This window comes from Pongo pygmaeus, chromosome 12 (genome assembly GCF_028885625.2).
Source record: "Pongo pygmaeus isolate AG05252 chromosome 12, NHGRI_mPonPyg2-v2.0_pri, whole genome shotgun sequence".
Taxonomy (NCBI): domain Eukaryota; kingdom Metazoa; phylum Chordata; class Mammalia; order Primates; family Hominidae; genus Pongo; species Pongo pygmaeus.
This window is the reverse complement of record NC_072385.2, coordinates 25150761-25164965: the sequence shown is the minus strand read 5'-3', so window position 1 is coordinate 25164965 and position 14205 is coordinate 25150761. Positions and strand designations below refer to the sequence as shown.

The 14205-nt window shown below is 56.4% G+C and overlaps 1 protein-coding gene across 1 annotated transcript; it reads right to left on the bottom strand.

Moving 5' to 3' along the window:
• Positions 1 to 111: 111 nt before the first annotated feature.
• On the bottom strand, positions 112 to 13351 carry LOC129030775 (glycerol-3-phosphate acyltransferase 2, mitochondrial-like). The gene is made up of 22 exons (XM_054476445.2): positions 13246 to 13351; positions 10612 to 12035; positions 10349 to 10462; positions 9579 to 9649; positions 9063 to 9167; positions 8725 to 8853; positions 6141 to 6240; positions 5568 to 5701; positions 5156 to 5255; positions 4838 to 5058; positions 4333 to 4456; positions 4080 to 4162; positions 3637 to 3755; positions 2925 to 2995; positions 2581 to 2839; positions 2343 to 2491; positions 2077 to 2154; positions 1480 to 1611; positions 1277 to 1397; positions 1129 to 1194; positions 835 to 890; positions 112 to 441 (listed from the first exon to the last, which is right to left on the bottom strand). Exons 2-22 carry the CDS (start codon positions 10672 to 10674, stop codon positions 325 to 327), a joined length of 2412 nt encoding a protein of 803 aa, XP_054332420.1. The 5' UTR covers positions 10675 to 12035; positions 13246 to 13351; the 3' UTR covers positions 112 to 324.
• Between the last annotated feature and the right edge of the window lie 854 nt (positions 13352 to 14205).

Sequence of the window (14205 nt, the reverse complement as noted above, 5' to 3'; positions counted from 1 at the left end):
GCTTGACTTCTGCTGTTTGTCTTCTTTTGGGCTTTGTTTCATGGGACAAGTTGGGGCATTTTTTGGGACTGGGGAAGAAAAGAGCAAATACACACACATACGCCAAAAAGATGCTGCTGGGCTGGGGAAAAGACAACTCGTCTGGTCCCCTTGTTTATCACATTAAAGGAAGGAAAAAGCAAGAGATGGCAAAGGACAATCAAGCCTCAATGATTATATTTATAGACCAGCTAAGGGTTTGCAGCCTCCTCTCCATCTTCTGGCTCTAGGACACAGCTGTGTTCTGGGGCTGAGAAGTCTCAGCACAGGCTCTTCCTCACAGTTCTAGCTACAAATGAACTGCCGGATGAACTGTTCTAGTTTTTCCTGATTGTCCCGGCTGGCAAAAGTAGGGGACAGGTGGAGCCTGGGGCCTGCAGGGCTCGGCGTCTGCTGCAGAACCTGGGCCATGGAAGATGGGCCGTGAGTGCGCTCATCACAGGGACTGTGTCCACATGGCCCAGGGGCCAGGCCTGTCCCCCAGAAACCTGCCTTGAGACCTTTGGCCCCTTAGACCTCAGTGTTTGAGTGCAAATGCTGCGTCAAAGCAGCTCCAATACCCCACCTAGAAGGATGAGCCAGTGATTTGGGAGACCAAGAGGCAGGAAACCATCCCAACCTTCTCCAACCCATCACCACATCTATTGCTAGAAGACACCAAGTAAATCCCAGGGTCTTAATGAGGCACCATCAGGCCAGCCCTGGGGAGTGATGGGGACATAGCTGGGCTTCCCTGGGCCACTCTATTGGGGTGGGAGCAGGGGGACAGAAGATGGTGACACTGGCTCCTCTCACCCCTAGGTCTCTGAAGGTCCAGATAGCACTGATGGCGAGCTTTGAGTCTGCACACTCTGGAAAGAAGAGAGAATTGAAGGCTCTAGGTAGGGAGGACAGGGAGCCACTGGGCACAGGCTTCTCTCCTCTTGTTTAAAGAAGCCCAGGGAGGGATAGAGCTCAGACGGGACAGAAGACCCTCTGTACTCTGCAGCTCGCCTTCCTAGAGTTGGGTTGTCACTGTCTGGCAGGGGGCAGCAGCCACCAGCAAACACCGCTGCCTCCAGGAGCCTGGGCTGACTGGTTGGGACTCACCGAGGATCCCTTCTTCCTGGGCGGTGGCCTGCAGGAACTGGAAAAGCTGCTCTGTGTAGCCCGACTCTGCAGAAGAGAGAAGACCTAGACCTGGCGCTCAGCACAGACAGAGCCTGCCTCGAGGACTGCAAGGGAACAAGGGCCTCACCAGTATCGGGCAGCTGGCCCTGGTGGAGGAAGGCGGCAGCCTGTGCAAAGGCCTTGAGCAGTGGGCCGAGCAGGCAGCAGAGGAAAAGAAAGAAATCTGGGCAGTGTGACTGCTGGCTGAGCTGGAGGGGACAGGCCGAGGTGAGTGCAGCTCCCCACCGCCTCCCTCCCACCTCCCTCCAGGGGCAGCTTTTTGAAACACACCCTGAAGTACCGGCCCTCGGCCTCTTCGAAGTCATCACTGTCACTATCAGTAAAGTCCCCACTCGGTTTCCCCAGCAGCTTTCTGCTCAATCGCTGTCGCCCTGTGTCACAGGCTGGCCGGGAGCCTGGGGTCTAGGGGCCATGGAGCCATTGTTCTCTGACAAGCTGGCCAGAGATCAACCCTACACCCCCAGACCAGGTACATGCAGGTGAAACTACTAAAAGCAGACCTAGAGACCCAAGAGGATGGCCAGAGCCATGCCCCAGCACCTGCTGGGCCAACTTGCAGAGTGAGAGGAAGGTAGTAGCCCTGTGGCCGAGAAATGTGGGGAGCAGAAGGTGTGCAGAGAACCTCAGAGGCACACATGTCCAGTGCTATCCAGAGAGACACACACAGAATGGGGGCATAGGTGGCCATATCCCAAGGCACAGGGAGCAGAGGTGTGAGCTAGGCTTCCCTGCTGCAAGACCAGGGGCTGCCCACACCCACAGCACACACAGGGCAGAGGAGGAGCCTGGGGCAGCTGGCACTCAGGGTGGGAGGCTGGAGAAGGCCAGGCTCCAGGCAAGGATCTTGTCTCCAACTGCCCTGCTTACCTCCTCAGCAACCAGGAGCCCGCACTGGATGAGCAGGTCCAGCACCTCCTGACAGTAGCAGTAGGAAGACTGGCAGGGCTGGGAGAAAAAGGCACCCATGTGGCCTCAGGAGAGCCAGGCACATGGGCAGGGGCCTAGCAAAAGGCCGGGCAAGGCCAAACCTAGCACCCAGGAGGTTTCAGAGCTAGGGCACGGGCAGGGATGGGCCATTCCTACCACCAAGAGGGGAAGGCCTAGGACCAAGTGGGCCATAGGGGAGGCCTGACCTTTAGCAGCAGCAGGTCTTGCGGCAGCAGGTGCATCAGCAGCAGGATCTGGCGGTACAGCTCATTCTGGCTCAGCAGCAATATGCCCTGCAGCTCCCAGGGCCCCTGGGGCGGCACTCTGCCTGCCAGCAGCCCCCGCACCGCACAGGCTGGGGAAGGAGGGTCCATTATGAGGAAGGAGCCGTTCCCTTCACCACTGCACACACATCCCACCTACGCCGTGCACCTCAAGACTCACCGCCCACAGCCTCGCTCAGGAAGACGGGCAGCAGCTCAGCACTCAGCCGTGCCAGGTGCATGAGGCCTGGGCCCGGCCACGGCACCACCAGCAAGTCGCCCTGGCAGATGCGTAGCAGGGCCACGTGCGCCCGCAGCAGGCTCAGTGAGTGCTGCAGCAGGCTCCGCAGCTGCCCAGAGAAGCCTATATCAAAGCCACGCAACAGTATCTCCTCCGTCAGCCAGGAGAACTCCCCCAGGAGCTGCGACAGGAACACACCCTGGGTGGGCAGAGCAGGGCTGAGCAGCAGGGCCACACATCCCCACCCACCACCGCCCAGGTCCCCACCACATTGCACCCCCTACCTTCTGGTGCTTGAAGAGCAGCAGCATCGCCATGATGGCCGTGCTTATCACCGCAGAGCTCCCCACACTGGCTGGAGTGGGGCGGGGGGTGGAGATGCTGGTCAGGTTGAGGCCCAGCAGCCTGGTCCCTCCATTATCTGGCAAGTCTTCTAGCCACACATCCCAACTCCACCCCAGGGATGAGGAACGTATGCCCGGAACAGTGGTGTTTATCACACACAGGCTGAGAGCCAGGCCAGGAGCTGGGGACCATTCCCTGGATCTCATCGTAGGGCTCACACATCAACCCACAGCCTCTACGAGAGAGGCACTGAAGAAGATACACATGGATCCCCCTATAAGGGCCCTCTGCGGAGGTGCTGTGCCAAGCCCCTTACACGTATCATTCCATTCAGTTAACACCATCCCCCTGCAAAGCTAAGGAGACTCCGCTCAGAAGGCAGGGCTGGCTGTGGCCTTGGGAAAGCAGCTGCAGCCTCCTGGCCTCAGGCCACCATCTTTGTGCATGCACTTAGCTGCTCCCTCATGACGGCCCTGGCTGCCTGCTCCTCCTGTAGGAGGAGGGTTCCATTCTTCTTCAGATGTCCCCGAGGTACCACAGAGGGCCTCAGGTGCAGACACTCACTTGGAATGGAGAACCCTGGTGACTGGCTGACCCCGAGAGAGGGGACGGTTCAGTGACCCACCCGCAAAGGATCTGGTTCACCCTCACCACTCAGGACATGACAGCTCAGTCTCCTGACCAAGAGCTGGTCCTCTTCCTTGAGGGCCAGGAGAGGCCCAGTTATGGGGGTCCACTCCTGCTCCTTCTCAGTGTCTGGGACAGCAGTACTGAGATAGAGACACAGATGACAGGATGAAGGGTCCAAACACATAAACAGCTGTGGGAATGCCTAGAGCTTTCTAAAAGGTGAGGGTGTTCCCCCTCCCAGCACCAGGACAGAGGATGGCTTCTATAACCCCCAGTCGCATCCAGGCCTCTGTGCCATATCCCACACTCAGACTGTTGGCAAGGCGAGTGCCTGGAACTATTCTAGATGACCCCAGGATATTTGGTGAGGGAGGGCTGTTAGTGTGTGTATATGGGGGATACATAAGCTGATGCTGAAGGGCTGCTTGCCTTGCCCCTGAGACCCCACGCTCCCATGCCCCTACCATTGGCCCAGCACGATGGGCTGCAGTAGCTGCTCCAGGGTCTGCCTGCCGCCCCAGCAGCTTCTGGCACTGATGATGTATTCCTGCCCAGGACAAGGCTCTTAGGTGGCCTGCTCGGGCCCACCAGGAAACTTGCACATAGCCCACTGGAAGTAGGCAAAGCTATCCCTGCAGTGGCTTTGAGGGCCAGGCTGCCAGGGTGCCTAGGACAGACATCCCAGGTACTCCCAGCCTTCCCCAGCTGGCTCCATACCTGCAGGGAAAAGGGCTGAGCTAGGTGCACCCGGGAGCAGATCCGGCAGCTGCAGCCCCAGCGGCTCCACAGGCTATGTAGGACAGCCAGAGCTCCTGTCCACAGCCCCAGGGGGGGTCGAGGCCTGCAAGGAGGGAGAGGATAACTATACTCCCTAGGGGCACTGCTCTCGGGCAGACATCAGGGCTGCCCACCCATCCTGGTCTCCAGAGGTATCATCTGGTCTCACCCTGCTCAGTTTTATCTCAGGCCCAAACTGGTGTGTGACCTTGTCCCAAGCTCCTCTTTTCTTATCCATGACACAGGAAAATCCCTCCCTATCAAAGTCTTCAGAGGATGAAACGAGATGACGGTAATGGCCTTGGCAGGTGCTGCCAGATGATTGTAAGGACGATTCCTTTGTGCCCCCACAGCCCTAAGTGGGGCTCAGCCACAGGACGCAATATTGTGCCTCCTGTCTGGAGCTGGTGTCCACCTAGGGGCCCAAGGGGCTGGAGGGTCTCACATTCTCACATGGTCTGTGTCACACGGTGCATCCGGAACCAGGTCATAGGTGATGGCCACTGGTACCAGCAGAGCATCTGGGACGATGCCCACCTGGACTGCCTGCACCACAAACCCCACCCAAGCCTGGCCCAGGGCTGACAGCCGTGGCCCCAGAGCCCCAGGAGGTTCCTCTAGGAAGATGAGCAGGGGCTGCCCACTAACCAGCAGCTGCTCTATGACCTGGAATAGGAGGGGTCAGAGGGGCTGTTAAGGCCAGAGCAGAAACAGACCCCTGTCCCCTTAGACTGGGCCATACGTAACCACTGGGGGCACTCACCGCCTGGACCACAGCCCTTGCAAGGAGCCCCTCAGAGCTGTCCAGGGAGAGGTTGGCCTCTGGGGGCAAGAAAAGCCCCCCAAGCTTCCTCAGCAGAGCTCTGTGGGACATAGGGCAGAGCCTGATAAGGAAAGGGGCTCTGGAGATGCAAATGAGTAAGGGGCTAGTGAGAGTCTCAGCTCCCCCACGGCCAGCCTGTGTCCTACTTGAATACCCTGAGGCGAAGCCATGGCCCTAGGCCCTGTGGCTGACACCTCCATCTAAGCCCCACAGGCTAGACTGCTGTATGGCTCGGAGCAGAGAGGCCCCTAAGAGGGCCTTTAGCAGGGAGCTGCTGCCAACACACCCCAATACACACCCCGCCCCAGCCTGCGACTTCTCCCATGTATGTCTAGAGGCAAAAGGTTTTTACCTGAGGGCAGGGGAGCAGGCGCGGGAGTCCCAGGCCACACAGAGCACACCCAGGCCCTGGGAGAGCAGCAAAAAGGGCAGCAGGATCCCGTCCAGGAGGGTTTTGTGAGTAGAGAGGAGGACAAGCGGCGAGCCCTGCTCCGGGGAGAGCCAGAGGGAAGTGCCAACCTGCCCCACCCTGAGGACACAGGCAGCCAAAGACCCAGGGCAGCCCCAGAGGGAGGGACGGTTCAGCTGCAGAGTTCTTCCTCTGAGCACATTTCCCAAAAGCAAAGGAGCCTTTAGACAACTTTTAAGGTAACTGCAGTGACGCACTGACGTAATTGTTGTTGAGACCATGATGGAAAGACGTTAGAGGAAGCCCCGCGGGAACAGGGCCGTGAGACATAAAGGGAAGGTGGGCAAAGAGCAGGGGATTTTTCCCACCAGCTGATGGGGACTGGACTGCTGTATGGCTGGGAGCAGAGAGGCCAGGAAGCAGGACCAGATGGGGACTGCTCCCGACTTAAGGGCTTGGTCCAGCCTCTGCTCTTCTGCTCCCACCATCCCCGTCCCAATGGAGGGCGGGCCTTACTGCCTGGGCGGCCTTCTGGACCATCTTCATCTGACCCTTGTGGAGCTGCACATTCAGGAAGAGGCAGTTCAGGAACCGCAGCAGCGCCCAGCTGAACAGCCTGGGGAGGGACACCAGGCCTGAGGTGCGGCGAGGAGTGACGCTCGGCCCGTGGTACTTGGAGAGCCCCCCAGTGCTCCTTAGGGCAGGCCCCACCACTATCCTCATTTTACAGAAGAGGAAAGTGAGACTCAGGGAAGCTACAGAACTGCTTTCTGGTAGTGAACGCTAAGAAGTAGCGGTGCTGGGACTGGAAGTTCTGACACCAGAGTTCATGCCCACCAGACGCTGCTACTCTCCCACGAACTCATGGTGCAGCTGCCTCACATCAGAATCAGAGCATCTGCCTCAATTTACCCTAAAGGAGACTAGAGGACCAAGCCTCTCTCCAGGCAGAACCCAGCCTGGTCTTCACAATCTACCAGAAAAGGTGAAATAAAAAGGATTAGTGATAGGAGAAGGAAAGGGGATAACTGCAGGGGCAAAATCCCTGGTGGGCAGGTGGGTGGGGTTGTCCCTCCAGCCCAACGGGAGGACCAGCTCTATTTATTTTTTAGGACAGGGTCTTGGTCTGTTGCCCAGGCTGAAGTGCAATGGCACAAACTTGACTCACTACAACCTCTGCCTCCTGGGCTCAAGCGATCCTCCCACCTCGGCCTCTCAAGTACCTAGGACCACAGGCACACAACACTGTACCCGGCTAATTTTTGGAGAGACAAGTTTGCCCAGGGTGGTCTATGTCGCCCAGGCTGGTCTTTGGCTCTTGGGTGATCCACCCCGCTCAGCCTCTCAAGTACCTAGGACCACAGGCACACAACACTGTACCCGGCTAATTTTTTGCAGAGACAAGTTTGCCCAGGCTGGTCTATGTCGCCCAGGCTGGTCTTCGGCTCTTGGGTGATCCACCCCGCTCAGCCTCCCAAAGTGCTGGGATTACAGATGTGAGCCACCGCACCAGCGTGGGACCAGCTTTAACTGAGGACAGACACACAGCTGTAGTAGCAGGGAAATGTGGCGGATAAGCAGCAAGTCCCCATGTGATGGCTTTTCTCTTTCTGTGAAGCATGAGATGGGGAATCAGTTGACAGTGGAAAAGTCTAAGAAGGAGCAGGCTGGGTGGGAGCCCTGGAGAGTGCCATGTGTCCCTGTGACATTTTCACTTAGCAAGGAAACCAGTCCACTGGTGTGTGTTTCTCTGGCAAGGCTGGGCTGCTCAGGTGCAAAGAGAAGGTAGACAGCGGGGGGTCATGCCCATGACTCCCTCAAAAGAGCATTATTAGCACCCTGAGCCTGCAATCTCTGCTAGGCTTGGAGGGAGGGAAACACAGAAAGGGAGGCTGATGGCTGATGTCAAGGTAGGCAGATCAAGGGACTAGAAATCTTAACAAAGGTCAAGGGATTGTCACAGCAGAGGGCTGGTCAAGGTCACCAACAACCTCTACTTTCTGTCCTTGCTCAGTTGACCACTCAGCACATTCAAGACAGCTGAGCTTGACACATGCTGCCCCAAGCCCACCTGCACTCAGGGACTCATTCACCTCCTTGGCTTTAAACACCATCTGTATGCTAAAGCTTCGCAGTGTCTCTGGCCCCAACCTCTCTTCTGAGCTCCAGGCTCCTACATGCAGCTGCCTCCTCAGTGTCTCCACAAGTACGTCAGGTACCAAAACTCTCTCTGTCCAAACTACCTTTTTGGGCCAACTCACTTCTCCCAAAGCTTGTTCTCTGTCCATACCACCAGAAAGTAGGCTAGAAATGGGGCTGTCCTGTAACTTCTCCTACTTCCCTCACTGCCCCTGTTCCCACCGTCCAATCCCTCAGTGAGTCCTGTTAATATCACCGCGACCTCTCAATCCACTTTTCAACCTCTACTGTCCACCATGATCTCTCACCTGGATTAACAAAACAGCCTTCCAGATGCCCTTCTGGTCTCCACTCTTCACCCCAATTCGTGATGTCGTCACTTCCCACTTAAAACCTTGCAACTGGTTTTCACTGCACTTGCAGATCCAGTCCAAACTTGCACGGCCTTACATGATTTGATCCCTTCTGCCTCTCAATTTCACCTCCCACAGCTCTCGACCCCTCACTTGCTGGCTTCCAATCATGTCAGCTTCTTGGGCAAACCTAGTCCTTTCCTGCCCAGGGCCAAAGCTCAGGCTATTCCCTCTAGCAAGACTGTTCCCCTCATTCTTGTACCCCCAAGGCTGGCTCCTTTTCTTCCTCTTGGCTGTGGCTTACAGTCTCTTTGTCCCCTTCCTGGTATTCTGTCTCAGCCCTGTTCCTTCCTCCTTGCAGCCACACATATCTCTGTTTACCCCTCCATTTCCCTGGAACAGTGTGCTGCATCTAACAGAAGCTCAGACCTGTGCTGGGAAAATGTAGGGATGGGAGGCGGTGGTGAAGGCAGGCTGCGGCCCACTCTGGTAAACACTATCCAGCAACCCAGGAGGAGAGTCCAGCACTTCCCCAAGCCCGGCCAAAACCCACTCTCCAGAAGGACAGAGTCCCCAGCCCAAGGGTGAGTGCCCCTCAGCACAGTTACCTGACCAGGAAGGAACAGGGTGGGGCCTGGATGTGACCCAGGATGCGCTGTACCTCCTTCTTCACAAGGTCGGGCACCTGGCCTTCCCCAGCGCCTCCTGGGACCCTCCCTGAGAGGAGGTTCTGTACCCTGTGAGGGGGTTGGAAGGAGTGGTATGAGGCTACAGCAGGGCACGGCCTCCAGTCTTCACCCTCCTTCTTAAGGAAGGGTCCCAGGCAAAGCTCATACTCTAGAAGCCTTGCCCCAGTCACCCCTCTCAAACACCCCTACCTAGTGTCATTGTCATCCCATTCAGGATCCCAGAAATGCCAGCCAGACCTCACTCCCTGCCTCCTCACCTGGTGCTTTCCATGATCTTCGGTGGGGCATCCTGGCAGGGGGGGATGTGCTGCTCCAGGGACCACAGGAAATAGCAGAGCCTCCGAACCAGCCAGCCCCGAAACCTAGGCACAGCTCCCAGAGCAGGAGGGAAGATCCTTCAGAGAGGGCCCACCTCCACTAGGACTCACAGAAGGCTATTCAATCAGAAAGGGACCACACTCCAGACCCATGTACTAGGAACACCTGAGAAGGAAGAACTACCTGTCCATCTGTGCCCCATTCCCACCCCTCACCCTGTTGAGTCAGGTACAGGTTCACAGCCTGAAACACGGTGGGCAATCCATACATGCTCACAGAAGGAACTGCAAGAGAGCTCCAAGTCTGCCCCTCCCTGCAGGCTTGTGTATGGAACAGAGGACGGGGCCCTTCTTTCTCTATCAGAGGAAGAAAATGGCACCAAAAGCAGGGCCCCAGCAGCCCTGCACCCAAGGGTCCCTGTCCCCAAGGCTGCTCCAGTCCATAGCTCTGACTACCTCGTGTTCTCCTTCACCAGGATCACATTGCAGAAGCCTAGGTCCGTTATGCTTCTGTGGAAGAGGGACTCCTGCAAGAGAGGGGGAGAGACAGCATGTCCTGGGGGGCCTTTGCAACCTGGGAAAGAGACGCCCCTGTACTGCCCCTCTGGCTCTGCCTGGTGGCCTGCTAAGTCTTCCAAGAGAAAAGATTACAGCACAGTATTTCGCAAAAGGTGTTTGACCCCAGATCCTAGGCTGGCTCAGGAAAAAGGGGCCCATGCTCAAAACTGAAGTGCTGTATCCTGTACAGAATCACCCTGTTTCAGAGTGGCATATGAAAGTCTCCAGGAAGTTATCTTCTCAACAGCAGCGAAGACGCAGCCCGGGTCTCCATGAGAAATCTGGGCCCCCTCACCACCATCACATGACACAAACCAAAAAAGAGGTCTTCAAGCATGCGCTGAGTGCTGGGGAAGTCTGAGTGGGTGATTTCCACAAAACTGAACAACAAAACTGACACAGGCATGATGAGAACCCAGCCCTCTGGGCACACCCTACCACCACTTAGGCCCCTCCGTACTTCTCCCACCCAACTCTCCCAGGCCTGGGAACAAGCCACCGCCCAACCATATAACCAATACCAGTGCATCCATTCCCCTGAAAGACAGAAGCAGAGGCATGGGGCAGGGAAGAGCCAAGCTTGCAGGGACATAAAGGAAGCAGCTTCCCAGAGCTTCGGCTCCCAGAACCAAGCTTCCTGCTTGGGGCCTAGCCCTACCATCACTCACCCAGCTCTTGGGGGTGCAGGTCTGGCAACAGTGACCCACAAAGGGGCGATACTTCCCCAGGAATGGAGTGACAGCCTCCAGCTTCATCCCAAAGCCTGAGGACCACAGGCTAGTCTGGAAAGGGCGATGAAGAGAGATGAGAGGACTCAAGTCCTTGGCAGGAGAGAGGGAAGGATGGAGCAATGGAGGCTCTAGGAGTGAGGGGCACAGCAGAAGGGGAGGCAGGGCACAGGGGATTTGAGGAATGGGAGGAGCCACACTACCTCTCGGCCACTGGGGCTGCTCCTTGGCTGAGTTTGGCATCTGCCTTCCAACATGGTGGCCATGAGAGCCTAGAAGAACCAGTCACCTCTGGCACTCTCCTTCCCCCACAGAAACCTGAGCCAGGGAAAGGTGCAAGGATGGAGCCATAAGAATCTGAGCCATAATCCAGGGCCTCCTGTGGTAACTGCAACCCCCCATCACAGGACAGACAGACATCACTTACGCCATCAGTGGTGAGGAGAACCTAGGCTGGAAACTAGGGGCTGGCTCAGATCAAGGCCCTACCCCACACCCAACTGGTCCCACAAAGGAGCCAGCTGTCCTCAAAAGGTCTCACAGTATCCAGGTGAGGGCCCTTCTCAGGCCAACATGAGGGGGATCGGTTGTCTTAGCATCCACACCCACCCGGCCATCTCCTAGCACAGATGGGGGCTGTACCGGAGATGCTGATCCTTTCTATGCAGAGGGAAAGAATAAGGGCTGGATTGGAAGGAAGGAGGCACGAGACTGCCAAGGAGGAAGAAGACTATCACCATGAAGCCACCAGGTCCTACTCAGCTGCCCTTCCCCTCCCCACCAGGAGACAACCCTGTAACCACCCAAACATTACGGGACCCAAACATTACGGGAATGTGGACTGGCTAATAGAAGAGGGACAACTCAGGGTCAGAACACAGAGGCCTACTCACCAGGAATGAGCATCTAGTTGGGGACAAGATAGACTTTTCCACAATCATTCCCCTCTCACATTAACGTTCTCCACAGAAGACGCCACTTGTATCTCCTCAGCCCCTCCTGCCCACCACAATATTTCCCTGAACTAATAAATATCTATGTTCCTTCAAACAGCACTGAACGACTCCTGGCTCAAAAATTGGGGCCTAAAAGCCCCTCTTCCCTATTTCTCAGCACGACCCTGATGAGTGGGCTGGTCTAATCATGTTTCCCCATCCCCACCACAGTTTGATCAGGCCCATCTAGGAGCCTCTCCCTTCCCAGCCACCCACCCAATTCTGCCCAGGGTTCTAAGTCCACGATGCTTCTGGAACACCCTCTAAGCCCTCCCTCTCCTCCTTGGGATCCCCAGCCCAAGCCTGCCGGGCAAAGAGCCATTCGAAGCCCTCCTTCAGGGCTGTGGTTTCATCTCCCTACACGGTCAGAGTGTCCTGAGGACAGGGGCTCATCTCTGTATGTCCAGCAGTCCGCCCGGTGTGCAAGAGGGAACCAGGAAGAGCCAGCTGACCCACGATAACTTCCTCCCAAGAATTCTCCAGGCGCGTTCCTCCTTTCCTCAGTCAGCTCGGTTTCCAGCCATGAAGCCAAGCAGTAATGGGATCAGGATCCCTGCAGTGCCCAGGGTCTGGGGGGCCACGGGAGGCTCATCCCAAAGGCACTCTGTTATCTTGAAAATGTTTGCATAGCCCTGTTCACAGACACATGGTACAGGAAGGCTACAAACCCAGGCCCGCTTTGCAAGGAGGGTGTCTGTCCCCTAGCTGCAGACCACCCCCAACCCCCAAATCCAACCCCATTAGGTCTGTGCTAGCTCTACGGAAGCAGAGTCAAAGCCAGGGCAAGGGGTTATTCCCATCTGCCAATTAACGACACAGCTCAGGACTCCTACAGCAGAGGATGCAAACTGGCACCCCGAGGGCAAATTCAACTCAGACACATATATATATACACACACATATATACATATATAATACATAAATACATATATACACATATACATATATAATACATATATACATATACACATATATACATATATAATACATATATACATACATACACATATATACATATAATACATATACACATATACACACATATACATATATAATACATATATACATATATACACACATATATACATATATAATACATATATACATATATACATATATATACACACACACACACACGTCTTTGACTACACAACGTGCTAAAACCTTATGAAGTAAAACCAACGTTTAACAGCAGAGGGCTTGTTATATACACATTTTTTGAAAATCAAGGTTTCCAGTCGCGGTTGTAATGGAAAAAGCTGAGCTCTGGCATCTCTGAGCACACACCCCACAGGGCCCGGCTGGCCGCCACTGTCCCTTTAGCCCGACAGCAGGAGCCCTCCCGTTTGCCTCCACCTTGATTATCGCTGACGCCTGAGCCTGTGCACATCTGAGCGTTCAGCCCTTGATCAAGGGCAAAACTCTAAACCTGCCCCCGTTTGGAATGCTTGTGCCCTACAGAGAGCCGCAAGAGAACTTCACCTTCCGGGCTCTGCTCAAACATGGCCTCGGCGCCCCCCAGCCCCCGCCCAGGGCCCCTCAGGCCTCAGCTCCCTCGTCAGACCCGTGGCAGGCGCTCCCCGAGCCACCCCAAGATGTGCGAAGGGCACCTGCCCCACATCAGGTCCTGGATGCCCACTCTGGATGTAGGGGAACGGGATGCCGAGGAAGGGGCAAAGCGGGGCTCTCCACACCACCACGCCCCACAAGGACTCACTCCCGCCACAGGCCCCGCATGGCCGGCGCTCCCTCCCCTTCAACTCCTGCCAGGTAGCGAACAGGCCGCTCAGACCAGGCTCTTGAAGCAGGAAAGCCCCTGGATGATCCCGGTCCGCTTCTGACCTGGCCTCGCTGGGGAGCGACCACCGCGCCTCTCACCTCACACCAGCCGCCAACTCCCGCCAAAGCAGCAGCTCCGTAAGCCGCCACAAGGCGTGGACTTCCCAAGGGAAGGAGCCGATTGCCCACCTCGGCGCGTCCGGCTAAAAGGCAGCCCCGAGAGCCAATTGGGATGCGCGCTGGTCCAGAAGCCCCGCCCTGCGCCCCGTGCTCTGCCGCACGCAACGTGGCCACGTGACCCGTGCTCTGGGGATGGCCCGCTACGTTTTCCATCCAGTCGGCCCTGGCCCGCGGTGCGAGGTGAGTAGTGCAGGCAGCCGCGAGACCCCGGGTGCCTGAGCTTCGAGCAGGGACTCAGGCCAGATTCTGATTAAAGAGGTTATCCCAGGGCTCACGCTCCTCCGAGCTGGGGTTCGGCTCTAGCAAAATTCTGAGCTGGGGACGATTAGAAAGGAGAGAAGATCATCAAGAGACAGTTGCAGTCATGAAAAACAAGTCAGGCCTCCCAGTGTCATTTCCTTTGTTAATGTGAAGCCTAGACCACAGTCGGGGACCTCCCGCAGCCGCGACGTGCTGAGGTTTCAGCTGGGCCTGTGGCCAGTGTGTTCATTCGTGTGGTTATTTGATTAAGACCTGACTCCTGTCTCGGCCCTAAGCTCCGCGTGAACAAAGACCTTATGGGTTCATTCATGTTGTGACTGTGTTCCCAGCACCCAGCAGGAGACCAGCCAGTGGGAGGCAAGCAGTATAGAACAGATGAACGTGCGAATGACTGTGCTCTCTGTTCCTGCCCGCATGGAATGAGCCCGCCTGACATGCCAGAGGATTCCACAGTTCCAGAGCATGTGACACACGTGTGCCGGAGCAAAGCCACACATGAGCCTGGCGGGGCCCAAGAGAGCACGGAACGTGTTCACATCCTCCCTCGTCTCTGACACACCAGCTCTGATGTGACTCCCACAC

Bases quoted from the DNA above. Each gene is read 5' to 3' on its own strand.
- LOC129030775 (XM_054476445.2), bottom strand. From the start codon at position 10,674: ATGGCCACCATGTTGGAAGGCAGATGCCAAACTCAGCCAAGGAGCAGC. The intron at 9,650-10,348 runs GTGAGTGATGGT...CCTCTCTTGCAG, and splicing joins CCTGCACCCCCAAGAGCTGG to GAGTCCCTCTTCCACAGAAG. The intron at 2,492-2,580 runs GTGAGTCTTGAG...CTCCTTCCCCAG, and splicing joins CCTGAGCGAGGCTGTGGGCG to CCTGTGCGGTGCGGGGGCTG.